We start from the raw sequence: 27074 nt of genomic DNA, 5'->3' as shown, positions 1-27074 counted from the left end.
ACTTTGTGATGATGGGGTACTGAGTGTAGATTAAGGAGAATAAAAAAGATGATTTTTAGTATACCAGCATCGGGCTGCAACATAACAAAACTGAAAAAAATTAAAGGGGTCTAAATGTATATTGTGTGATTTATGCTTGTTTTGTTTACCTGAGTGTGCAGCTGATTGAAGAATTTCCTCAGTTTGTCTTCTTGTATCCGCACCTCTCTCTCAGACATGGCGTCGATCAGATTGTACAAGAAGAAGGATACCGCTTCTGGACAGAGTGGAAACACACATAGACAGAGAGTAAGCAGTTATCCTGGGAATACTTTTCATTTGCTGCCGTGTCAGTCACTGCTTCCATTTGTGCATTTCCACAATATTACTGTAGCCTCTGCAGAGCGTGTTTGTGTTTCTTTTCCTGCTGACAGAGGCTGCTTTTGGGCCTAAGTGTGAGTGAATGCGCGCTGGCTGGCAGTGACAGCTTCCCCTTACTTCAGCTCACACACACACATAATCACACCAACACACGGCAATGCCCTCTAATGGGATGTGACATGGATAACAGTCTCCATCGCTCCCACCAGCACACACACCAGTTTCAGTACTGGTGACTGGCTGTGACACACTGACACGCAGTGACATTAGCGCTCCACACGCACACACTCAAACACACTTTTAACTACTCAGCACTGTGTCAGCAGCCCGGCTCCGTTTCCTCAGACAGAGCTCACTCACACACACCTGGACAGACGTACACACACACAGGCTTCATGACAGGAAGTGGGCCGATCAGCACTTTTCTGCCACTGAGACTGAACATAAACACACACGCTAACACACACCTACATTCACACACTGGGCATTTCTCTGTCATCTGAATTATAGTTGGATGGTGACTGAGACACAGACTGCAGTCTGCAAGTTTGAGTGCTGATAGATGATACACAAACACCCTGACATCTCCGTCTTTCCCACCTACAAAAACACACCTTACAGACAGACATTGTCAATATGAGTGAGCTGGTGTTGTCACTATACCAGTTTTGACTAACAATATTCATATCCGTTTTATTAACACAGCAACAAAAACAGAAGTCCTAAACACGTGATATTTGTAATTTCTTGTTGTTAACCCTGTAGAGTCTAAGGCTGCACCGGCACGTCCAAATAATGTGACCAGTTTAAGATGACGTAGCAGCAAGATGCAGCCTTGCCAAGTCTCTGTTTCATCTCGTGTTGAAAGTGCTGATTTCAAAATTCAAACCAGTTTTTAAATTGTGTCGACAGGCAACGTAAAATCAGACTTATGTTAATTAATTTACGCCATGCAGTGTTGTTTATAACTTTGTTGTTTGCTCAATTTGTACATTGTACACAAGTTTTAGAAATTTACAATTTATATTTGCATTCGAAGTTATAAAAGTAATTCATTAAACATTTTTGTGGTTTTGGCATTAAAAAAGTCAAACTTTTCTCTATGCTGGTTTTATGGTTTTTTTGTATGATTTAGTTCCAATGTGTTAATACAGTATGTCAAAATGGAGCTGTTTCCAGTGGGTCATGAATGTGTGCAAGGAAAAACAATGTCAACAAGTCTATTTTTCTATTTAATTTAAGGAGTAATGAGGGGTAATTTCTCCTCATTTTTTGAGGGGTTATAAAGCCATATTCTCAGAAACTTTTGGTCATATTCCTTGGCTCAAATTTAAGACTTTTATCAGCAATGCATAAATGTTTAAGCATGTCCACCTTATCAAGTGAGGCCCAGACCAGCTAAACTCAGACAAAATGATGACAGCTATCTGGAGTTTGGTATGACTGAGAACAGTGACGTATGACCATCATGTGTTTTGTGTCTTCATGTCAAGCCATGAAGCCCACCAAGCTTAAGCGTGAGGGTTTTGTGGGGGTCTTTGGAAAATTTTCTACCCTGTAAGGTGTCCTTAGGCCCAAAAAGTTTGAGAACCCCTGATCTATTCTATTAACATGCCTACGGGGATATTTATCATAACTCTTTTTTTTTGCAGGTATGCTGAACTGATTCTAAACAGTTTATCAAAAGACTCAAAATAAGGGTCAAGCACCGACTTTTTTAGAGGGCAAACTGGTAGCCCAGATATTAAGAAAATGAATTTGTGTTTCACAACAGTACGGAGTTTATTAAATCACCCTTTGTGGAAGACAATGATTGACATCATACAAGGTTGGCTATACAAAGACTAGATAAGGATATCTCTTAGTCAAAGTAGCTTCTCAAATTTTAGACCTGTCACTGGTAAATATAAGACTTTTAAGACTTTTATAGCCTTACATTTTAAAAGTGGAATTTACAACTATTTAAGACTTTCAAGGATCTACAGGATGCCTGTATTCTCTGGGACTTTGCCTGTAAAACTAGAGAGTGTTTACAAATGTTTACTTACCAGTACGGTTCTCATTGGAGAAGCGTGGGTCTTTATATAAAAGCTCAGTTATCTGGACAAAGGAAAAACAGTTTCAATTCAACACTCAAGAACTTAACCACTGACAAGTTACTCCACACTAGAAATGAGAAGAAATTACATCAATGTGCTTTAAGTGTTCAGAGTTAAACTGTAAAATAGACAATTAAATCTAAAATATTTCTTTCTGGATTTAAAGCCTTTCATTTTTTTTACAGATTTTCAATCTACAATATTTTGCACTTTTTCTTCACTAAAGATTATATTGTTAAGAATAAAATGAGTTTTACATATTTGAAAACCATCCTGCTCTAATTGCCTGAAGCTAAATCATCCATTCTAAACATTTCTTTATTTATATGCCCACTGTGCCACAAGGGGATTTGCATAAAAGGCAGCAGATGGTGTTTGTCATATTGTATATTCTTCCTAAATGTAACTGGCTATGGAGCAGATGGGGAGTAAATTGGTTATCATAGCTATTTTGTTGAAAGGAATAAGCTTCTATATAGGCAACTGAACAATGAACTAAAGCTTTAAATGTTAACAACAACAAAATTTATCTAAAAACTGTTAAGTTTTACTCCTCTACATGGAGCCCTCTCCTGTATTTTGTCTCTGTGATAAATATACTCAAAAAGAGAATTCCTGATGTCTGTACTCACTAACAAACATACAGATCACGCTCAGACAGTGTGAGCAGAATACTTTGGTCTTACCTTCACCATGGTCTCCACATCATCAGACCTGCAGGGGGCAGAAGAGGACAAGGCATGAGCACCAAGTTGGCATGTAAACCACCACTGGGTCAGCAAGACTCTAATGTGTCAGTGTAGAGTGCTTCTCTTGCAGAGCACATTCAAAAACACTTTTAAACATAACTGTATTATCCTCCACTTGTTCCAGCATGCTCTTTTATAGACGACAGGAACTGACAAAAGCATTTAGAAATCATGTAACCTCTTCTATGGACATTTTTCCTACATAAGTCATCTTTCTAAGGTTGAAAATGTCAAAATGCAGTATTAAAAACTAAAATTTCACAAAATATCCTTTAATTGGAATTTCAGTGTTACCGTAGTTTTACACTGTAAGGACTTCAGATAAATTAACTCAGCTTGACAGCAAATATGATTAAATTCAAGTAACTATAGCTCTCTAAATGCTTTTCTCTCATTAAAAATGAGGTGACAGTGTACAACAATAAAACACGACAAGAAAGAGCCGCAGATATTTCAGTCTGACACTCTCAATCCCACAGTACAAGAGAGAAGAGACGGCAGCACAAAAGCCTGGAAAACCACAAAACACACACTGTAACACACACACACAGGGGCTAAATGATGACAACGTGTGACATTTCTGGCGTTGTCAGCGAGATGGTGGAGACGAGGAGAGAGGGGGGGAGAGAGGAGAGAAGAAGAGGTCTTTAATGATTAAATTATCCCCTGACCTTGTCTTTGACAGGGGCAGGGCCTGCATCGCAATGACACACACTCCCAAAGTGACAAGACCAATTATGGCCCTGTCAGGCAACTTAGCAGTCAGAGAGAGTGTGTAAGGAAGTGTTTGTGTTAATGCAATGAGAGCACAGCAAACAAGGGAGGAGAGAAAATGGGTTTAGAGACAAAAAAGATTGACGGACTATTCGTGGATACACTTGAGAGGTTTAAAAAGAAAACTACATAAAAAGCCTGCATTACATAAAATCTACACTACAAAAACTCAAATCTAAGAACCAGGAAGTGTATTAGTCTTATTTTTAATTTAAAAAATGCCTCATTGCGCTAATTATAAGCCATATTCACATGACAAGCAAAGATAAATATCTCAGTCAAAGATATTTAAAAGCAATAACTAAGACCTGACGTGGTGGCAATACACAAAATAATCCATCAATGGATTAGGCAAAATTTTCTTTATAAGCTTCTTAAAATAAGACGTTACATCACATTTAATCTCATTTCAGGAAACTTAACAAGTAGGAGCACTGGTAGCCTGGAGCAGCCTTTCCCAGCAGGGGTGCCTTCTGGTGTCAAAAGGGGTGCCTTTAATATGCTTCACATGTAACTGAGATTTATCATAAATATACAATCCCCGCACAAATAAGCAAAATGTTCTCATATGCTCCTGAAATCATATCAATGTAGGAGTCATGCAGTTTTTTTCAGTTTAGCAGGTGTTCATGGAGTGAGAAACAGTTTAGTGTTTTAATGTTTACACACCACAATGCATTTTTTCCAAGGCATTTAAATAGTTTTACAAGTGTGCTTTTAATTCTATCAATTCTATTACTTCAGTCATAGGGTTGCTATATGTTTTATACATTTTTGACAGGGGTGACTGAAGATTTTTTTTTAAGTTTTTCAGGGTGCCTGGACAGAAAAAAGGTTGAGAAATGCTGGCCTAGAGGTTACATCTGGCTGTTACCCTTGAGGCAGGTGGTCTGGGTTTGAATCCAGCCCGTGGCTCCTTTCCTTCAAGTACAGTAATTCCCAGTTCTCTCTCCCCAGTTCCAACTCTATTCACTGTCCTGCTTCAACAAAGGCATAAAAACCCAAACTATGCCTTTACTTGTAGACAGGAGGACAGTGGATAGAGTCTGAAACAGGAATGAGAGATCAGGGGAGGGACTTACAGGAAAGAAGCCACAGGCCAGACTTGAACCCCGGGCTGCCCACGTACATGGGGCACGACCTAACCCCTGGGCCATCTGCGTCCGGAACCCAAATTAAATATAATTAAATTTTGCTCACCCAATTTATCATATTTTTAAACTTTATTTATTTATTACTTTTACCTTTATTTGGATAGGACAGCTGAAGAGAGACAGGAAACCAAGGAGAGATGGGGGAGGCACCAAACAGCAGAGAGACCAGTAATGAATTCCACAACCAGTTCACTGAGGGCTTTAGGCCTTGCACACAGACGCCCGCTCCAGCCAAACTGACGCCCAACTACCCCATTATCCTTAAAAATGACAAAAACCCCCAACTGGAGACAAAAATATCTACTTTTTACACTACTTATTATATTTCCTTGAACTTAAAAAGTAAATCTAGACAGGGAAAACATACTGTTTAATTCTGTCATTAATTAGAAATACCAGAAAAACCTTAGAATAAAGATAAACTTAGGAAAAAAAAAAAAAAAAGCATTTAAAAAATGTATCTGCAATACCTGCACATCAGTGACAAATATAAGGGTCAATGACATATAAGGCTTCATTCAACCTTAAACACTGGTTGCACCATCTAACATTTGCAACTAAATACTTTGACACATGTAACGTTTGTTCAAGTTAGAAAGTGAACACACATATTTTAAAAATAAAACTAAGTATTTTACAGTCAAATTTAAAGTTGCTGTTTTACCTCAGTTGTACCACCTGACATGGAAAGTGCACACACTCACAGAAACAAAACTATAACTAATCATTTTTTAAAATATTTTAAAGATTTAAATATTATTATTTTCTTCATATAGAGACACTTTTTGTAGTTTCACCACCTGAAACACTGGTTGCGCCACCTTACATTTGAAATAAGACTCAAATTAAACAGGCAAATACTCAGACACTTTACTTTAGCTCTTGCTAGAACATGAACACATTCATTTTTAAATAAAATATAGTTTTATGGTAAAACCAATTTTGAACATTTTTACTTTGGTTGTACAACCTGACAGTAAGAGTGTACCCGCCCACCTGTGACTGAAAAATGCTTTATCTTTACCCTAAAGGAATTACAAAACATTACCACACTCATTACCATGAGTGTCAGCTGGAGTTAAATGGATGATAATTTATGCTACAATCTGTTTCACTTAATTTTAAAATAAAAGTCCCATGATTACAGTTGAGCCACCCTAACATTGAAGAACTTGCACATTCAGGGGTCAAAATTTTTTTCAATGATCTTACTCGCTTTAAAATGATAAATTGTAATAAAATGTGTTTCCTTCAAAGATTCCAACTATAAATTGTGCCAAAGTATTAAAATTAGAATTTCTCACAATTAAAATACCATTTTTAACAGTGCCGGTAATCTGCTGGGACGGTTGCACCACCTGACATTGTTGGGGTTTGAGATGTCAAAATATGAAATTACTCATATCATTCAAATAGTAAGAAAATGTATTCAAAGAAAGGGGTTTTGTAGAACAAATTGATAAATGCCATGAACTGAGAAATTAGTTTTACAGTTCAATTTCAACCTGTACATTACGTTATGTACCGTACTCTTTTTGTAACACTGTTAAATGCTATAATGTTTTTAGGTGCAAACAAAGATACTGCATGATTTGTTTTCTTCTCTTTTCTAGCTCAACCAGATGCTTTTCATTGCATCCTGCCATAATAACAATAAAGTCAGTTCCTTATTCTGATTCTCAATTCCACATCAGAATGATCTGCATTAAAACAACTAAAAGTATCCAGAATTTACCAAAAAATAATGCATTAGTTGAATGTAAAGTTAAGGCCAGTTCTTAGTTTTAATGACAGAAATAACTTTAATGCCTCCAAAAGAGATGGCGCTTTTTCTGACCCACCTCCAGCCGCACTCGAGGGTCCTGAGTGCTTTTTGTGAGGGTGTGTAGTGTTAAACTGTAAATATTCATAAACACCCCCTCAACAAAAGCCCACAGGTCAGAGCCTGGTCCTAGAGCCAACTGTGTGTGAGAGAGGGTGAGATCAGTGCAGGGGTTTTGGGTATAAGGGGCAGTGGTGGGCATCTGCTAATTTACATATCTCCCACGGTGCTTTGGGGCTAGAGCAGAGGGATGACGGCCTCCATATGCATGAGGCACCCGTGCATGTGTGTACATGTGTGTGTCGGGAGTGTTTTTCCCTGCAGCTGCCCACACACACTCATAAACACGCTGTAGATGGTGTGATAGGCTGCACATGTCATCGTCATAGCATATGCCGCAGTGACCTCCATAGAGCTACAGGCCTCACTAAAACGCCCGTCAGGAGTTATGAGGCTAAATATGGAGAAATATGGAATATGAAATGATGGAGAGCACATTAAGACATAAACCGACGATGGGCTGATTGACTCACTTTCTGAAGCCCATGATGAGACTGCCGCGGAAAACACTGAGGTCCAAAGAGGGGAAAGACGGATCGGATACTGAAAAATAGACACAAAAGAGACAGCAAACACATTTCATTTATGTGGACTATTATTTACATTCTCTCAATCAGATATTCTGCAGGCGTGAATTCATTCATAAACATCCAACCACTTGCAAGAAACGTAGATGTTTTGTATGAGTTTGCTCATTTTGATGTAACTTACATGTCTTTCAACTTTAGTATATTTGTTAGAGCTGCATTCTGTTTTATTTGCATAGTTTATCACCTGTAGGTTGTGAGACCACAAGTCCTTAAGTCAGTGGGCATGGCACATACCATCACTGACCACAGCATAAAAATTAAGGATAAAAAACCTGGTTTTATTCAAAGTACTTTATTTGGGAAAAATAAGCACAGAGCTAAAGGGTACTGCAAACAAATAAATGAAACAATTAATTTCATATAAATAATGATAATAAATAATTTCAAGCATAAAAGCCACAACAAGGAACAGGCAAAGGACTAAGGCACCAAAGTGGAGGACTGGTAAACTGTTATTCATGATATCCATACTATAGAAAAGTTGTCCTTTTCTATTAGACTAGAGCTGGACACTTTTCAATAAGAAGAGAATTAAAAAAAATATGTAAGTGTTCCATTTATATTTACAAATATTTTTAAATATTTACAGTAAAAGAGATGAAAATGGCAAAGGTTTGATGTCCTCTATATAATAAACACTTTGTGATTTTATGATTTCCCTGAGTTTATAGCAGTATTACATGGAACGAGGAGATCTATGAAATGTTTAAAAACACTGAAAACTTTATTATATAGGAGGAAACAAATCCACTGAGGCCTCTGAGCTACATGAAGAGGAAACAGAGCAATATATGTGAAAAACGAGTGTGAGATGTTTTGAGACTAAAACGAGATGAAAGACAGAAAACAAGACGAGTCATCCATTATGTAAGAGCCTTCAACATCCCATCCCTCTGCGAGCCGAGGCGCCTCTCCTTCTCGCTCTTTACATATTCACACAGACTAATCTCTTAAAAGGCCTGATGAGCACACAGGAGTAAGTGGGCAAATGTATGAGTGTGTGTGTTAACGCTGGTCCAATTAGCCCGCAGGCGAAGCAGCGATTTTTATGATGATTGGTGCCCAAGATGCAGAAGAGCCTCTTCTTTGGAATGTGTTAAGAGTGTGAGTGTGTGTGCGTATGCTCACATTTGGTGTGGAGTTTGACCAGGCTGTTAAGAGCCATCATGCGAACCTCAGAAGCCAAGATGCCCTCTGACTCCAGCGAGACACCAGACTCCTGAACAAAGAACATCAGTGTTACTTTAAGCAAAAACTTCTTAATGCATGCTAAACAAATGAAACTACAGAGTGACTTCTGGATTACCTGAAGAGCCTTTTGAGCTGCTTCTAAATCAGCGAAGACAGGAATGACGTAAGTGGCTAAAGTCTCAACATCAGGGGTTACGCCAAGCATCTGCATGCCTTTTAACACTTCGGTCACACCTACAACACACAGAGAAAACAGCATTTAGTCCTGGAAAAGCAAGATGGAGACAGATACTTGAATTTTTATGAAATTTACATCAAGGAAAAAAATAAGACAGACATCAGAAAATGGATCAAACATTGAAAAAAACATTATCAGACCCTCCAATTCTATTTGCTTTATTTTAAGGTGCAGAGTGTAAAATTGTGAATATTACAGATTCAGTGCTGCAACTTTCACTTTTTCTGGTGATCACAGCAACCAGAGGAACTTTCACAAAAAGAGCCCATAACTGTTAAATGGTCTGTGGTACTGTACAAACATGGGGTGCAAGATGAATCCAAGAAGGGGGACCCTCCTTAAAAAAAGGCTTATTCTACATGAATAAATTATAATAATTTTTGTACAGTATATGCAGGTGATTAAACACTAATTTTAACATACTTCTAAATGTTATGCTCCTTTTTTTTTTTTTACCAAGTTTGTTCTGCGAAATGCTGCTAATACACACTGTACTCTTAATCCAAGATGAAAACATATTTAATTTACTATAATGTGACATAAAATACATATAAAAAGTTCATATACAGGTATCCATTAAAACCAGCAGTTTAAGGGGAAAATAATTAGCTTTGCCATCAAATCATCGAAATACTGCACTTTTCTAAATACACAAACACAAATTAATGCACAGACTTTGAGCTGGGTGCTCCCTGTTGAAATATGTGCCTAAAAACTAAGCTGGCACAGACTTTCTATCACTCACCCACTCCGTCAACAAAATGCTAATGTCTGCTCCCTTCTCTACCTTGAACTTGGAAATACATGTACGCAAACACGCACTCGGCCTGAAGTGGACTCTTGCACCATCGCCCTGCTCTCCAGTGGAGCCCTGAGGTCCTGCCCTAAGGAAGGATGCCAAAACATCCGCATGCATATGGAAGAGCCACTCGTGCACTCTCAATGTGCCCGCGAGAGTGTATGAGCTGCTGCAGCACTTTGCATACGTGTCTGGGAGCGTGCCCAAGAAGGACATGGGCCTAAACGAGGACACACTCACTCGTCTTCATGTGTGTGAACACATTGGCACTATGTTTTCTCAGGCTGCATCTGTATGCTATATATGACTCCATCCAGTGTACCAATACCCCTTGTTCCCATGCAGACTTTGACAAACCAACTTAAAGTGCTTCCTTGGGCTGACACACCTCAGGTTGCTGTGTGTATTTACACTCCACTCAGGGTCTAAAACACACACACAAACACACACATATATATATGTGGCTCTATAATTCTGCATCCTCCTGGGACGTATGTGTTCACCTGGCAATCTCTCTCTTTAGCTGAATAAAACATGAGCCACAGGCTTTTATACGCCATTAAAACCTACGGCTGGGGCTGCATTATCCCAGGTAAGTCTACCTGAACCACTCCATCCATCCATCCCCTCCCTCCATATCACTCATTCATCCGGCCCTCTCACTTTCCATCTCCCTTGCTTTCAAGAAAAGGTAAACAGGCAATCTTCAGCTTTCTTCTCAATGGAGGATCCATCCATTCTGCCGTCCCTGTGTCCATTCTTACCCCCCTAATCGCTTTCATCCTGGCTTTTTTTATGAAAGAAGAGAAGGAGCACCTGCTTTCCTCCTGAATAATCCATAATCAATTTCACGGTGAGCCAGACAGACAGAAAACAAGTGAATGGAGAGCTGGGTGTATAAATGCATGAGCCGGCCTTCTCTTGCAGGCGCACTTTCTGGCTTCAGCAAGTGAGCTTTCATGATCATCACTTTTCAGTTGCTCTGGCGAGTACCCTTCTTTTCCATTTTTTGGGAAAGTCAAGTCTGTAACCTCTTGAACTGGTGGATTTTTTTTTTCATCTCTGAAATACTTTCATTTATCCGTCTTGTTTAATGACCAAAAGAATAAGAATATGGGTTCAAGTGGTTGTAATGAGATTCCTCAGGAGGGAGTCTGGGCTTAGCCTTAGAGCACACTCACATTAGGCCATCTGTACCGTGCTTGGGCCCGTTTCAGCCTAAAGCCCGGTACGTTTGGCCAGTGTGAATGCAATCGTTCCGTGCTTCGGCACGGCACGCTTCACAGCCCTGGCACGGAAGGATGAGGTGGGCATGGGCATGGCACGGATGCAAATGAAGGAGCACAATTGAGGGAATGTGACGTAAAGTGAAGTAACAACAAAAGGACCCACCTCAGAGCACAGAGAGCACACCAGGCAACAGCTGCATGCAAGAGACAGCAGGTTTTCTTCTAGGAAGATAGCGAGAACTATATATTTTGTCTCACTGTATTTTAACAAGTTACAAAGATTTTATAAAAGCTGAAAAATTTTACTTCGCACAGCTCCACCATGACCTCGTTCTAATGGATCCCAGTCCAATCCACATTTCTGACCACTTTCTAGCAAAATCAGGCTTTAACCACTGTGAGTTTCTTTTTTTGTGAAATAAAGCTTCTTCCCTTGTTTGAGTCACAAACAGCAGCTCACAGGATAACAAACACCGTTCATCCTCCGTGCATAAAGGAGAGTACCAAATACTTGGACAAGTGCGTGCAAGGGTTAATCTCACTGCTGATTTAACCTCTCGTATTATAAAATTTTTATTCCATACTATCATCCACTGAATTAATTTATCTTTAATTCTATTTCATGTTATCAACAAGTGAAATTGTGGTCTTGGCTGCTGACGTTTGAAGGGAACATGGTTTATTAATTCTGTGACATATTTACCTCCAGCTCTCTTCAGATGGTTAAAATTGCTCGTTGCAGGTAAAAAAAAACCTCTTATCTGAACATTAATTCCTGCTCTTGACACAGGCTGTCCTGTGACATGAGAGCTTGTTTGGTGCAGCACTGAAAGGCATCCAAAATTACGCTGAGAGATGGCACAGATTATGGTGCATAAAGGAGTGCCAGGGGGATTCAGATGGTATATGAACACAAAGAGGAATGACTGTAGGGGCTCATACGAGTTAAAAAGTCAGGGTTTCATTCAGCAGCAAGTGCTGTGAGTGATAATTCCCCGCTATGAACCGCTTTCTCTCTCTCCTCACCGGGCTCTGTATCGTTGACGTAGCCAACTGATCCCAGGCCAGGTAAAATAATTCTTATGATAGATCAGATATTGTACAAATCTGTTGCTATTTTACAGCCTAAAAAACAACACTTATGTATACTGAGTCATGAACACGTATAAGTTCATCAAAGGTGAAGGCTTTGTGTGATGACGTCAGCGCGTGACATATCCGTGCTCAGGCCTGGATGCGTTGAGCAGTGTGAGTGCTGGCTAAAGGGGGACAGGGGAGGGGGTCAAATGGGCTTTAGCACGGTTAGAATACGGCACAGTAAGGATGGCCTAGTGTGAGTGCGCCCTTAGTGACTAGGTAAGGAGCTCAGACATCCGGAGGGAGCTTGAAGTAGAGCCCTGCTCCTTTGTCTCAAAAGGAGCTAGTTGAAGTGGTCCAGGCATCTGAACAGGATGCCTCCTGGTCGCCTCCCTGTGGGGGACTTCCAGGTGTGTCCAACTTGGAGGAGACTCAGGGGTAGACCCAGGACTCGCCTGAGCGATTATATATTTCATCTGGCCTGGGAACACCTTGGAATACCCAGGAAGAGCACGAAAATGTCGCTGGGGAGAGGGATGTCCTGGCTGACTTGATTAGCATGCTGCCAGCATGATCCGGCTACTAGCTGCACTTTTGCACAGATATCTGTTTATAAGAATCAGCCAGCAAGAAAGACACTATGGTAACTGGTTAGCATGGTTTACTTCACATTAAACCTCACAGTTTCAAATGACCAGACTTTTTCTTTGTAAGATACACAAACTTTCTGCTAAACTGAAATTATAACTTAATTAAGTTCAGAAATTGACAATAATTGAAGCACCAATGCCTCCAAAATAGAGATGAGAATATTTATGAAAATCAGTGAGGATATGTGATATATCCTTACTGATATTACACTTTGTGACTTGTTCTGTTATCCCTCGAGGTATTTTATCTTCACTTCATAAATCCTCACATGTGACTGAGTAACCCTTTTCGATTCCTTCCTGTCTGAACTATTTAAATAAAGATAGGGCACAGAGGAAATCTGAGAAGAGTAGAGGCCTCTCCAGGTTGGTCAGCATAAAGCCTGACATACCATCCGGGGCAAGAAGTATCAAAGTAGTGAGTTAAGCATGGCAGTGGTCACAAGATATCATCATCAGATTCATGTCTGCAGGTTAACTGTCACAGATGAGAAGTGAGGATGAAAAAAAGAGAGGAAAAGAGGAGTGGAGTGAACCGGTCGCTGTCATCTCCTCCTTCGTCCTTGGACATGAGTACCTGTCACTTCTCCTTTTCTTTTGCCTCTGACACCATCTGTCTGTGGATCTCTCAGTGTCTGACTCTCTGAAGGTGGACTTTGTTTGCTGTGAGGCAATGACCGCTTGTTGTTTGGAAACAGAAGAACATTTCCATTTTGTGAAGCAAAGAAAGCCGCAATTTCAACATGATTTGAAGTACTTTTTCTTTTTATGAAAGTGATGCTTGGCTCTTGTCCCTGCAATTAACTCTGCAGAGCCTAGAACAGAATCCCCAGAAGGCTGAACTGCAAGATTGCCTGCTCTATTTGGATGATAGGTCTGGGTTAAAGAAAGAGAGCAATATTTAAAAAGGGGTCAGCTAAGGTGGGAGCAGCAGACTAAACAAGGCGACCTTTACATCTTTCGTCACCCAAAACGCACAACGCCAAAAACCCTCCTCTCCACTGCGCTCTCCCCTCCCTTCCTCTTTTTTTTCTTGTCAGAAGTGATAAGAGCGTGCTGCGTCCGAGGAATGACAAGCGGTGACTAGCTGGCGGCAGGTGGGAAGTATAGGCCAGCATATGCTTCCTCTAAACCCGCCAAATCCACACCTCATCAAAAGGCAAAGGGATTTTTTTTCTCCCCCCCTTCCCCCCGTTGTTCTCCTTTAACTCTACCGGCTCCGGCCCCTCACTGCCCGCTAGTGACACCTGTGGACAAAAAGTGACACGGCGCTTAATATTTCATGGACTGTGCACAGTGGGGCGCGTAATCCAAAGTGAATTCCCTCAGAGCGCTTGCATTTACATGAAATCAAGTCACTCCGCATCAGTCACATCACCTGCACTGGCCCCCTGAAATCCCCCCCTTCCCTCCTTTTCCCTCACACACCTCCTGCAGCCAATGGGAGAGGGTAAAAAAAGAGGCTGCATGATTCATGAGGGTTAAGGCTAACACCGTCGGAAACAAGCGGGTGTGAGCAAAAGAGAACTTTCTTTCCACACTGTGAGAACTAAATGGATGCTGTCTGACGTATTGCGTGGCTCTGACACTCTGTGGTTTGAGAATCTAAGTGAGACTGAATGTGTATGTGGTTGTGCATGTTTAAACACATGTCTAATCCTCTTCTTCATGCTGCCAAGCCGGGCGCTGAAGCATCTCACCATTCAAACCGAGAATCTGTCTGGACCGCACACAGAAGTCAATCTGCGCTGTTGCCGCGCTGGTCTAACCAGCCTCTCCGTCCTGCCAGCTCAAATGCTGTCAATTAGCTGACAGGGGCAAAATGCATCATTTATTAATCGCTCTAAAAAACCCCAAAGAGAGAGCCAGAGCTCAGCATAAATAAAGCACTTAAAAGCCAAGCCTGCTACTGAGCACATCTGACAGGGTGTGTTCTTAATGAGATGTGAGTTCTGACAAGACTTCAAATGCCGGTTATCTGTCACTGAGATGATTTCCCACATAAAGTCATCGCTGACAAAAACGAGTAGAAAGAAATTAACTTTTTTCATCAGCTGAGGCACAAATTGGGATCTGAAACATTTTCCCTTAACTGCTCTTGCTGAGACATCAAACTGTCTCAAGTAACTTGACACCAGATAGACTGTTTCACATACCAATGGCATGGGATATACAGTATTTCACATCCATCTATGCAACACTCCAGGGGCAGTGTCCAGGAATGGCAGAATCTCGGTGATTTAGTGAATTTCTGTCATATTTATTACAGGTATCTCAGAGCAACAAAACATTTTTGAGGTATGTGCTGCTGCTGAGGACTAAACTACATAATGTGAGCTTGAAAGGCAGCTGTTGTCAAGTCCCTACATTATTCTTTATTATCAGTGGAGCCAATTGGAAAGTCAAACTGTTGACAAGCTGGATGGGAAATGAGCAAAGACATCTTTCCCACTGAGACAAACTTTCAGTGTGGTTTGTTAATAAAGAAATGCTTTTCAACTCTGATGAAACTACCCCTATAGCTACACCAATACTAATCACTTCAGTGGCCACCAGGCCTGCCCACAGAATTGACTGGCACCCTAAAATCCCAGTGAACGGCCCCTCCCAGCTGTGATTTATTTACAATGTCAATGCATGTGTGTTCAATCAGTAGCACTGGAGCTAGCATCCTGGCTAACAGTTACCTGAGTTGAAAAGTGTGTCAAGCTATTATACCGTCTGATGTCTAAAATGTTTAATTGCGGCACTTTTTAACATCTTTTCCCCATTTTTCCCCAGCCATTTATGCCACTCACAGCCTATATTTACCACCTATTTTTGCCACGTTTTAAACCCATTTTCATATAATTTTTTGCCATCACTAAATCCCTTTTGCCACATTCAATCCAATTTTGCATTATATTTCCACTTTTATCCCTGTTTCGCCCTTTTTTTTCTCACTTTTATTATCTTTTTACCATTTTATCCAATTTTTTAAACTTTTTGCCACTTTTAATTTGACTTAATTTACTGTTTCTTTAAGAGGATAGTGCATATAAATCAACATTTCTGTAAATATGCCAGAGTTAGCCAGAAAGCTAGTTTCCATCTTCAGTCCTTTTCCAGATTTAAAATATTACAATAAGAGATGAAAAACAAATAAACACATCTTTTTATTAGTGTAATAAACATAATATATGAAATATATTTTTGCTACTTTTGACCCATTTTTGTCAGTTATTACATTTTTTTACCTATCAATTCCACTTAATGCCACCCTTAATTTTTTTCACCACTTTTTGCTACAGTTAACATCTTTGTCAGGTTTAACCATGTTTGCCAAATATTGACAATTTCAACCCATTTCACTACTTTCTGTCACTTTATTGCCCTTTAAATATATTTTTGCCACTTTAAACCCACTTTCACAATCTTTTGCCACTTTCAACAACTTTTTGCACTACCCATTTATGTCACCTATTACCATTTAATCTATCTTTTTGCCACTTTCTGAGACTTTTTAAAGAAAAAACACCATAAAAACGGTAAAAATGTCTCAAGAAATAGTGAATAAAATTACTTTTTTAAATTGTATGTTTTATTTTGTTTTCTCTCATTTTTTTCTGGCTGTATATTCTCACTGTGGACAGCATGCATTGAACAATTACATGCAGATTATATATAAGGAGGTGAGAGGTGCTTAAGTGTGCGTTCTTGGGCTGGGATAAGGGTCTGAATTTTTGTCCAGTTAACACTGTATGTTGTTGTTAAAAAAATCTCAGTACATGTGATCTACAAAAAAGACTAACTAACCACAGTTTCATAGACGTGTACACATAACCAGTGATATCACATCTGTTTGGGGCAAAAGATAAAACAGCTCACACTTTAAAAAAAAAAGTTAACTTTAAAATAGACAGTGGTGGTAAAAGGCTCAGTTATAGACTCAGACACAGCTACACTTTAAAGAAGCGCCGTTGTCTTGTAAAATAAACTCAAGAAACATAAAAGGATTATTGAGGTGGTGTAAAAAGACCCTGCAAAAATAATCTATTCTGCTCACATGAGAAACTCAGGTTCCTCAGTGAAAAAAAACATGCAAAGGAGACTTGGATGATAAACAGAGCAGACAAACAAGTTCGGTACATGGAGTTATTTGAGAGCAGCTGCTGAAGCAAAATGACCTCTGATCCCTCAGCCTCAGGCCTTATTTGCACCCATGTATGTGTGTTTGGATTTGCATGGGGTGTTACTTTAGACTACGGAGATCAGAGTGTCACCAACAAGGAATATTAGGTGCCACCTGCCATGGGGCAAAGGTCAAAAGATCAACCATCCTTGCGCAGTAGAACTGAAACCAGATTTTAACAAGAAGTTTTGAAAAAGACTTCAAATTAGACACATTTGGATTAAAGAAAGGTTCATTACCTATAATAGGGAATACTGGCAGCATCTAACAGTCAGACTAAGGGTTGCAATGCTCACTTCAGGTGGTAGCTGTGGCAACCAGCAGAATTAAAAAAATGCATATCTGTTATTTTGTCCCTTCTGTGGTACTGTAGAGCTTGTGAGATTAAAAAAATCCAGAATTGTGGAGTCTGCAGAGGGGACCCTCCCTATGCTCAGGTGATTAAACACTACTCAAGGTAAGCCTACTTAAAAAGATGTTTAATTTTTCAAAGTTCTTTCCACTATACGCTACTAGGCTTAATTAGGCTACAGATTGAAGCTAATCAACTAGGCATGTTGCAGGCGTGAGCCTATCCAAGGTGTTAAAAAATGAGAAAATGCAGAAGTGCCCCTCAAGTTTTGACCTGAAATTGGCTGCAAAAACCTCGAGGGTCTGACCAGGTCTCATGTTTGAATGCCCAGATGGACAGCAGAAATAAACATGTTTATAACCCTGGTTCAAAAACTAATCTGGTCAGAATAACTTATTTCATTTTTCATACAGATTGTATGAGGAGTAAGTTCTTTATAATTTATCTGTTAGAACTATTTTAAGGCTAATATTTAAGCATGCATATATTAGCATAAATGAGGTTTGGCTGATTTGACTGATAGAGTAGATAAGCATGATGTAGCTGTTGGTGTGCTTCAGCTTAAAGCTACCCTAACCCAAGGGGGATGCTTACAAAACCCTTAATGAGGTCATATATATCACATTTATTTTCTTATTTCATGTGCTGTATTAAACAACATGGACAAAGCACTGAGCTATAGATGCACATTTTTGTAGTCTGTCAACTTTTTACAGAGTAACCCCACATCATATCCCTCACATCTGCATAGTGCAAGAGCAGCTAGATTCACAGCGGTTTGCTATTTCTATCCTCAAAACTCACACCTTTCCTTGACCATGTGACATTTTCATGAAAAGGTGGCTAGGGAAAGACTTAGGGAGTCATTTTTAGACTTTTCGAACAAGTCAAGTGAAGAAAGCATTTAAATTAAGGTAACCACAATCAAATGGCTTCACAAAGCCTCTTAAGAAAGCAGTGGGTGATCTTAAAAAGACTATGAAAATGATTTAAACAGAAAATAGTTGCAAGGCTTAGATTCATCTAAGGTATGAGGCACAGGCTGCGCTATAATCTGGGTAATTCAGTGTCAGTTTTGATTTTGGCTTCCCATAGTCATGAAAAAATATCATCAAAATTAAGATCAAAGTGCTTCAAGTTGTTTCATTATTACATAATTTTTAGAAATGTTTATTTTTTTTAATGCGCTAATAGTGTTAAAGTGTGATAAATGAATGTGACTGACAAGTTGGAAAACCAATGAAAAATTGCATTTAAAAATCAGGATGTCTATATCAAACTAATAATAATTATGATTTTTGCCATATTTGATAAGTCACACTCTGACACATTAGATATAGTATGGTTGTATTTAGAAAACAGAAGCAAATCATGTCACCCTGTCAATGTAATACTATATTGTGTGAGCTTTAATTGTTTACCCATTTCAGCATGATTTGACCATGTTTCATGCTGCATTAAAAAAAAAAAAAAAAAAAAAAAAATTATCGTCATGAGTCCATAATCCATAGCAATGCTTTGCAGCTGCACTGGCCTGTAAAGGCTTTACTATATCCCATTCAGTGCCCCAAACTTTACAAAAGTACATGCAAGAAACCTAAAGCTAGATTTAATACTTTTTTCCAAAATTTTCAGTAAGTTTTGAAAATCCTCCTAATAAAGCAGAATTATAGGCTAACTTCTGTGCAGTACTCTCCTTTTGAGCCAATTGTGAGTAAATATGTGCAGAGCTTTAAGACACAAAAATACCATATTTCAAGGTTTACTGACAGAAGGGACAACAAGTGTAAATTAGCAGTTTTGCTAAATCTGGTGTGTTAACATTTTTCTTTTCTGCTTATGTCCATTAATGTGCTCTGTCCCTTTAAAATAAATATAAATAACATTAAGAGAGAAAATTCACTAAATCAATTAAAACGTAAAGGTCATACTAATCTTTTGTAAAACTAAGCTTTTGTTTATCATCAGTATGAACCATTATAAGGTGCACAGTCTGTGATTCTTGAGGACAAAAGAGCTTGACTGAACACTTCAGTGTTTTCTTAGCTTCACTCAAAGGAAAGAAAAGAAAAACAGGCTGATCAGTGAAAAATGTACTATAGACCTGTACCCAAGAGGAAACAAGAGGCAGGATTTGGAGAACAGAGAAGAAAAAAGAAAAAAACATTTCTGTGCGAGCACACTTTTGAAAGTCAGGGTTTCTTTCTGGTCTGAAGCTCCACTGTTCAAACTTCTAAACTTTAAAATCTATTTCTAGAGCTCACCAGAGACCTGCACTGGTGTGTTAGTGAGTAGGTGTGCATGCGTGTGTCGTTTTATCTCCTCCCCCCCTCTGACTCTCTCACGCAGAGATCAGGCCTCTTTGCCCTTGACTGCCCCGGCCCAGTGAAACCTGTCCCAGTAGGACCACTCCGAGGCATTAATATTTGAGGGAAACACTCCTTTAAAAGCTCTTTCTGTTACAGAGGACTGAGGAGGTCATGATCCTCTATACTACAAAAAATAATGCACATTCACATAATCTGCAAAAATCATGCTCACCAAAAAGACAACGCTTCATTTCACTGATTGCTGAAGTTGCCATTCTTGTTCTTTTGAGGCTCTGTTACAAGCACTATGTTCTCACATACACATGATTGTTTACATGAGGCTGAAGAAGCTTCAGGATCCATTAACAACAGGCAAATCTTCTCTCTAAGGATACTCCTGTCTAAGTGATGCTAAAACACAGTAGAAGTATTCATAAGATAGGGTTGCAGGGTTTATTTCTTTGCAGTAGCAATTGTGACACCTGCATGTACAATACTCAAATCTGGCATGGATCAAAAATCCATTCTAGATGCCACTGAGAGGGATTGCTTATTTTTTTGGTTGTTTAGATCGCCTATAAAAATAAAACACTATTTTAAATAGAACTTTTCAACCTCAGCAAGCCACAACTCAACCTGCACATTTTAAACAACACTGCAAATCAAAACTAATCTCCATGAACTTTAATCATGTATCACATCGCCAATTCTCACTACAGGCCAGAATTATTGCTGCAAGCAGCACTGAACTGGCCCTGGCACCTTTGAACACATCAGTGTTTAGTGCTGGAGGTAGAATAGGGCTGCTGCAGTCAGCTGATAAATAGACTGGCCTTGTCATGCTTCACAATAAGCAAAAAGTTTCTAATGGTTGTCCTGTTAATGTAAGCAAAGGAAATACATTGTGAAATTTCTGTCTTTACAGAGCCATAAACAATAGCTTTATGTTCTTGATTTACATATTTTTTTAACTTAGAATTCAATTATGTCATGTATGTAAAAAAATTACACAATAAGCTGTATATAGCTGTAAAAGTTGTGGCACTAAGAGTGCTCTTTTACTTTCTCTCATGATAGCTTTTGGTCAAAAATACGGCTAAAGCTGTGTAGTTTGTTTTTTTGTTGTTGTTTTAAATTTTGATAATTTTTGATCATTTTGATTCGTAAGATTATGGATGTCTTTTTACTTCAAACAAATTCTTTTAAGTAGCATCAAATAGTTTCATCAGCTTCTTAACCTTGCAAAGCTGATGGATTGGCCAGATTTTTATGTCTGTCATCAGGCAGATCCATCTTGCAAATCTTCAAAGTGAAACATTTGTTCCTGGTTTGAGAATGAATAAACCAATCAGGATCATTTTAGTGGAACGAGGCAGTAGCTACAGGTATGGTTTAGTTGTACTGCAAGCCTGTAACCAATAGGCTATGGCTACACAGCTGAAGAATAAAATCATGTCTGTTTGTGTTTGAGTGCCTACCAGCTGTGTTCTTGTCTTTCTGATGCTGAGTGAGAAGAGGCCAAAAGTAGTGTGGCCTTACAGGAAAGTCCTGCTCCTTCAACATCTTCATCAGCTCTAAAGACATCTCTGTAAAAAAGAAAAAACAATCAATGACAATATCAAATAAGAAACATTTCAGAATCAAGAATGGATGTAAAGGTCTGTAAATTAATAATTATCAAGCTGTGCCATACCAATTTTCTTTGCCTCCAGAGCACAGGACAGAGTGAAGGTGAATGGTGAAGCATGCAGTTTGGAGTCCTGGAGCTCTTTGCAAAAGTGGCCCAACTTCTCAAGAGGCTGAAGCAAACAATAAAAAAATAAAAAATAAAGTTCATCATTTTATTTTTCCACTCAATATGCATTGCAACTTAGCCTCTAAATGTATTGTTAGCTTATAACCAAATGTGAAAACTATAAAATCTTTGAAAATCAGTATGTGTATCTGTGTGATAAGAAGGGGAGGGAATGATTTTTAAAATGTTTAGTCTGAGTACCGTGTTTATGTTGACGCAATGTCTGAGGAAGAAGTTGCCCAGGTTGGCAGACTCTGAGCCGAGGCTGTCAGACTGCAGGGTCGGGAAGGTCTTCAGGATGTGGAAGGCTGTGTCCTCCAGGCCCTGAGTGATGAGGCTCAGACACAAGTTCATGGCATCTACAAGAGGAACGTTAATACTGATTACACTTGGCTTTGCAATACTCAGTGGATAAACATGCATAGTAGTCGAGTTATTGTTACATTTTAACTGGGCAATTTAACTGGACTACTGTCCTTGCCCCAGTACACATGCACTATTGAGGACAACATGTCTGCCTCTACTACGCTAGATGGCAACATCTTTTTGGCTATTTACCTAGTGGACCTTCTTCTTGACCATGCTGACAAGCTAGCAGCTAACAGGTTATATGTCCAACCCAAAGGCAGCCAAAAACATAACTGCTATGCTACATATTTGTGCTTATCCACCTCAAAGTCCGACATGGAAACAGAACACACCTTTTCCAGTTTGGGTCTCATTGAGGTGTACACAGAGAGAAAGAGAAAATCAGTCACCAACCACATAGTCAAAGTGAGTTAGTCCAACTTTGAAAAAAATAATTTAGTACAATTTTAATCAGGTTATCAGTTTTTCAGTCTTCCAATAAGTAAGAAGCTGAACATTTCAGCTCTTTGATTCTCAGGCGTTTTTCCTTTTTATGGACAAAACTTAGTTTACAACACTTGAAAATCAATGACTTACTGAAGTTGCTAATGTAGTATGGCAACAATATAATGACAGTACACTCTCTAAATATAACAGTGTGGAAATATGAAACGTCTTTCAGCCTGAGGACTATCATGACCATAACATAAGTCAAAGGGCCACTCAGACAACCACTTAAAGCTCCAAAAGGGAGGTTTCCTATGATATAAATCAGACTGACTTATGCTTTTATATGTACTAAAAAAGGAGAAAATGAAACTTAAGGCGCACTCAAACCAGACCCACTTGCCCCGTAATGAAGCACACTTCTTTTTCTTCCCTAGTCCTCCGTTGGCCTGCACTCATATTTCTCCAAGCTCAACCTGGCCTGAGCGAGGATACGTCATCACACTCACTTTACAATCATTTCACAAAGTCAGCACAATAAAGAATGCACAGACAACATTTGTGTTGTTTTAGTCAGATATGGCTCTGTAACGCACAGCAATTGCTAAAAATGATTTTCAAGGAAACAGGTATACCAGTTATTAGGGATGTAACCATACGGAAAAAATTTCGGTTCAATACGTACCTCGGTTTTGAAGTCACGGTTCGGTACGTTTTTGCTACGGTAATTACAGCAAATAAATAACATGTTTTTTTTTTTAGTTGTATTAAATTATATTAAGATAAATAGGCTGAATAAATTACCTTTAAATTATTAATGATGCTGCAGCCTTGTTCCAAAAAGGTCTTCAAATAACACAATATTAATAAAATAAATACAATTTTTTAATTACTAGGTTATTTTAATTGCTATTTTGACATATTTATACCTATTCTTTAAACACTAAAATTTCCCAGCCAACTTGAACACATCATCAGACAACCGTAAGTTAGCTTGTTAAGTATGCTAATTAACGTCTATCCTGCTGATTTCAACACGGACTTCAGCACTGGATTACTTCTTTTAACCAATGGGACCTACTACAAAGTTTGGAGAACTTTTCACAGCTCATCTAGGCGAATAAAGAATTTAGAGCCGTGTGAAATATGAGGATAACTTTACCCTATGACGCAGCTGCAGACATGATGGAGTCCTCTCTCCCCCTCCTCTGAGGCTGACAGTTGAAGGTACTGTATTTAGAATTTGATTCACAAAACCAGGGCACCATTGTCGGAATAAAAAGATCTTAAATTATTTGAAATTCATAACCAGCCAATGAGTTTTTTGTTGTTCCTCCTCGTTACAGTGACGTTCTTGTTTGAATGGTGCCTTTTCAAATGCTTTGAGCACCGAGCACCTTCACAGTACTTCTAATTGATCTTATAACATATCATAAAGACTTAATTTTCTGTCTTTACAACAGAAATAACTAGAAAAGCACTCGGAAAGTGCAGATCTCTGCCATTAGCCCTATTTCCCAATAGTACAGAATCCTCTAAAAAATTCCTGGATCCAGACAGTGCTCTGGATCACTCCCAAAATCTAATCAGTTCTTCCTTATGCCATTTCTGACATTTCCTGAAAATTTCATCAAAATCCATCCACAACTTATTTAGTTATGTTGCTAACAAACAAATAAACTAACTAACAAACTAACAAACCCTGCCGATCACATAACCTCCTTGGTGGAGGTAATTAAACATGATAAGGACATCAGTTTGTTTTTAGAAACAGATGCCCGAAGTCTTCATCACCAAACACATTTGTATGTAAGGGCAAATCTTACTCTGATACCTCCACCTCCAAGAAAAGAAGCAGGACTTGTAATTGACAGTAGTTAAAACTTATCATTTAAGGGGTACAGTTCAATATGTAAAATGAACCCACCGCTCCACCGCTCTTGGACAGTCACTGGACTGTTTTTTCTCTCCCAGTCATACATCCCACACTTCAAATGATGTTACAGAAGACTACTGAAGTGTAAAAATGTATAGAAATGAGAGTATGTACCTGGAACGTAACCCCTCTCATGCCGCAAACGCTCAACCATCTCTGGGATATGCTGCTCATGTCCAGCCTTGGCCAGAGTGTAGATGATCTGCATGAGGTCTCTGTCCATCAGACTGCAGTCAGCACTCTCTGCTTCCTCCATTGTCTGACAGAGAAAGGAAGAGGGGGAGACATACAAGGAGGACAAAGAGAAGAGGAAAGGGTGAGTTTTATAGGCATAGAAAGAGAAAAACAACTGAGGGACCACACACACCTTCTTCAGACTTTCTATGTCTCCTTTCTCAGCATAGGCGTTCAGCAAGGATACATAAGTATCAGGACCTGGTTCAATTCCTGCTCCCTGCATCACAGGCAGGATGTTCTTAGCACTCTCGATGTCACTGCAAGAAACAAATAAAAGCAGGTTGAAATTACATTATAATCCATTTCACATTGTTCACTGCTAAAACAACAGCAGGGCGACTCACCCTGCACGAGCATGGCCTGTCACCAGGGAGTTGAAAACAGCATCAGTGATGGGTAAATCTTTGCTCTTCATGAAACCCAATATGGTGCTAAAACAGCAAACAAAGGAGTTAGAAAACAGGTTAATCCCAAGGTAAAATGTCTCACTAATTAAAGAGACTGACTGACTGTAACTTAAGCTGTACTCAGCAGGGTTAGAAAAGTAAATCAAAGTATTCTAGCACAGCATATCACACATCAGCTAAGCTCAGATGTATAAGATGATACTTCTTTGCAACCATCATCATTCAGTTACTGAGCTATGATCAGAACAGTAACTCTGTTACTTTAGTTTATAAGAAGCAGAAGAGGAAATGTGCACACCTAGCTCCCTCTATGTTTCCATCTTGGCAGTAGGCTGCGATCAGTCTTTGGTAGGTAACCTGTGCGTGATAATAAAAAAAAGGAAATTAAACAGATGTCAAAATCATTACATATGTTGGAACTGTCAAATCAGGGTGTAAATATGTTGCTATGTTCCACTAAAGCTCTTACTCTGTTGGGCTGGATGTTAGCTGCCTCCATTTTGGCCAGGAAGTCCGTTGGGGAGAATTTGTATTCATTCTGCAGGTAAACTTTCAGCAAGGCATTGTAGTGACTGACATCATACTGAGCACCTGCAGAGGACAATATGCAGAAGTATTACTTCAACATAGCTCTAGCATCCATAAAATACAAAAGATTCCTCTACTGAAACACTAAATATTGTAGAAATATGCCAATTAATCTTATATAGTATGTTATATTTGTTATAATGCTTGCTTCCCATAGGTTGTTTGCAATCATGTGATCCAAAATGTCCATTGGGGGTCAGGAAGTGGGGGACAGCCATTAAGGAATAAATGGAAACAGAGGAAAGTTAGATCTTAGTTGTTATAAATGGACCTTTATGCTGCAATTCTAATCAGAAAATTTCCACATCCATTGAGTATGATCCCTACACTACATGAGTGATTTTCTTTTACCACAGTTTAACAGATTTCCCTGGCGTGGAGGTGAACAGTATCCCAAATACCAAGCGTCTAGCATCGTCTACTCAGACGAAGCGATACACGTGTCCAGGGGAGTCTGAGTTTAGAGGCAAGCTGAGCCCCTTTAATATATAAAAACCCTCCTTTGGTCACAAACATGATTTTCTTTGTAATGACGATGTGCTCTCAACAGAATAAACTGTGGGGCAAGTGATCAAGTAATGATGAGCCAATCATGAATGAGTCTGTGCTACAAAATGGCTCTTTTATGATAGCCACGGTAGCTGGCACTTGGCATAATAATAAACAGCTCAAAAAATGGCCTTTTTGGTAGTGTTTCTCTATGTAGAAATCACTTCTTGCCCCCACAGGGGTGTTCTCTTCTTCTGCGTGACGTTATCTGCAAAGAACCTATATCTAGTCACTTTTTAGCATAACATAGCCCAAAGCAGTTGCAGTAATAGTGAAATGTTTGATACCATGGTTTAAAACTGTCAAGATCAGATATTAGTATGATTATTTCACTGTGAACTGATGCTGCCTCTTACCCAATGCCTGCAGCTTCTCCCAGATACGATGAGCCAGATCACTGCGCTCCTGCAGGGGAATCTCTGGCAGCAGGGAGCCACAGCTACGCAGCAGTAATAAGGCCTGGTTACCACTGGGATAACCTGCAAACAGATAAGATTAGAGGTTGGGTTAGAAAAAGAGCATGAAGAAAAGGACAGAAAAAACAGGGGTGAAAAGACGTATTTTATTTAATTAGCAGAAGAAATAGAAAGCCCTGCTCATTTTAGTACAACTTCATTTATAGCTTTAGGTTACTCGTGTTTTTCAGATGAGTAGAAATGTCTCACTTCTGTTTGATTTTATAATGAAAGAGATCTTTCTTAACCTATGACATATAGAGCAGTGATATTTTAAGTATGCAAGTACTGATAAGATATACGTATATCTAAGTACTAATGATACTGACAACAAATAATGTACTTCTCAGTAGGCAAGTGCACAAAAGAGTAAACAAAAGGTTATGATCCTGACTTGTATTTGAATATTAATTTGTCTGTGTAGGTTCTCATTCATCCACATCATGGCTATCCAGAGAGGCTACAAGAACCTTTGTCAAGTCTAGTTGCCCCCTTGACCAAGATTTGGATATGAATATTAAAGTGCCACACTTGGAAACAGGCTTAGCACATTTTTTTTGCTGCTGACATATGATACCACCTGAATATAAAGCTGCCAGAACTTTTCACAAACTTGACATATCTTCTTGTCTTTCATAAATCCAAAGCAGAAGTTTTTCCAAGTTAACAGCAGTTTGACTGCATATCT

The 27074-nt window shown here is 39.1% G+C and overlaps 1 protein-coding gene across 1 annotated transcript in view; it reads right to left on the bottom strand.

Annotated features, from left to right (window-relative positions):
• lrpprc (leucine-rich pentatricopeptide repeat containing) overlaps positions 1-27074 on the bottom strand; it is a 103471-nt gene that overhangs the window by 74914 nt on the left and 1483 nt on the right. The window contains exons 3-17 of the mRNA XM_041789450.1: positions 26288-26410; positions 25264-25385; positions 25093-25151; positions 24732-24818; positions 24518-24644; positions 24265-24409; positions 21621-21778; positions 21318-21423; positions 21103-21210; positions 8915-9033; positions 8737-8827; positions 7492-7561; positions 3146-3173; positions 2409-2460; positions 150-256 (exon numbers count right to left, since the gene is read on the bottom strand). Of these exons, the coding sequence (XP_041645384.1) occupies positions 150-256; positions 2409-2460; positions 3146-3173; positions 7492-7561; positions 8737-8827; positions 8915-9033; positions 21103-21210; positions 21318-21423; positions 21621-21778; positions 24265-24409; positions 24518-24644; positions 24732-24818; positions 25093-25151; positions 25264-25385; positions 26288-26410 (1502 nt within the window). The remainder of the gene's footprint in view (positions 1-149; positions 257-2408; positions 2461-3145; positions 3174-7491; positions 7562-8736; positions 8828-8914; positions 9034-21102; positions 21211-21317; positions 21424-21620; positions 21779-24264; positions 24410-24517; positions 24645-24731; positions 24819-25092; positions 25152-25263; positions 25386-26287; positions 26411-27074) is intronic.

This window comes from Cheilinus undulatus, linkage group 6 (assembly GCF_018320785.1).
Source record: "Cheilinus undulatus linkage group 6, ASM1832078v1, whole genome shotgun sequence".
Lineage (NCBI taxonomy): Eukaryota > Metazoa > Chordata > Actinopteri > Labriformes > Labridae > Cheilinus > Cheilinus undulatus.
Note: the sequence above shows the minus strand (reverse complement) of the source record. Positions and strands in the feature narration are given on the sequence as shown.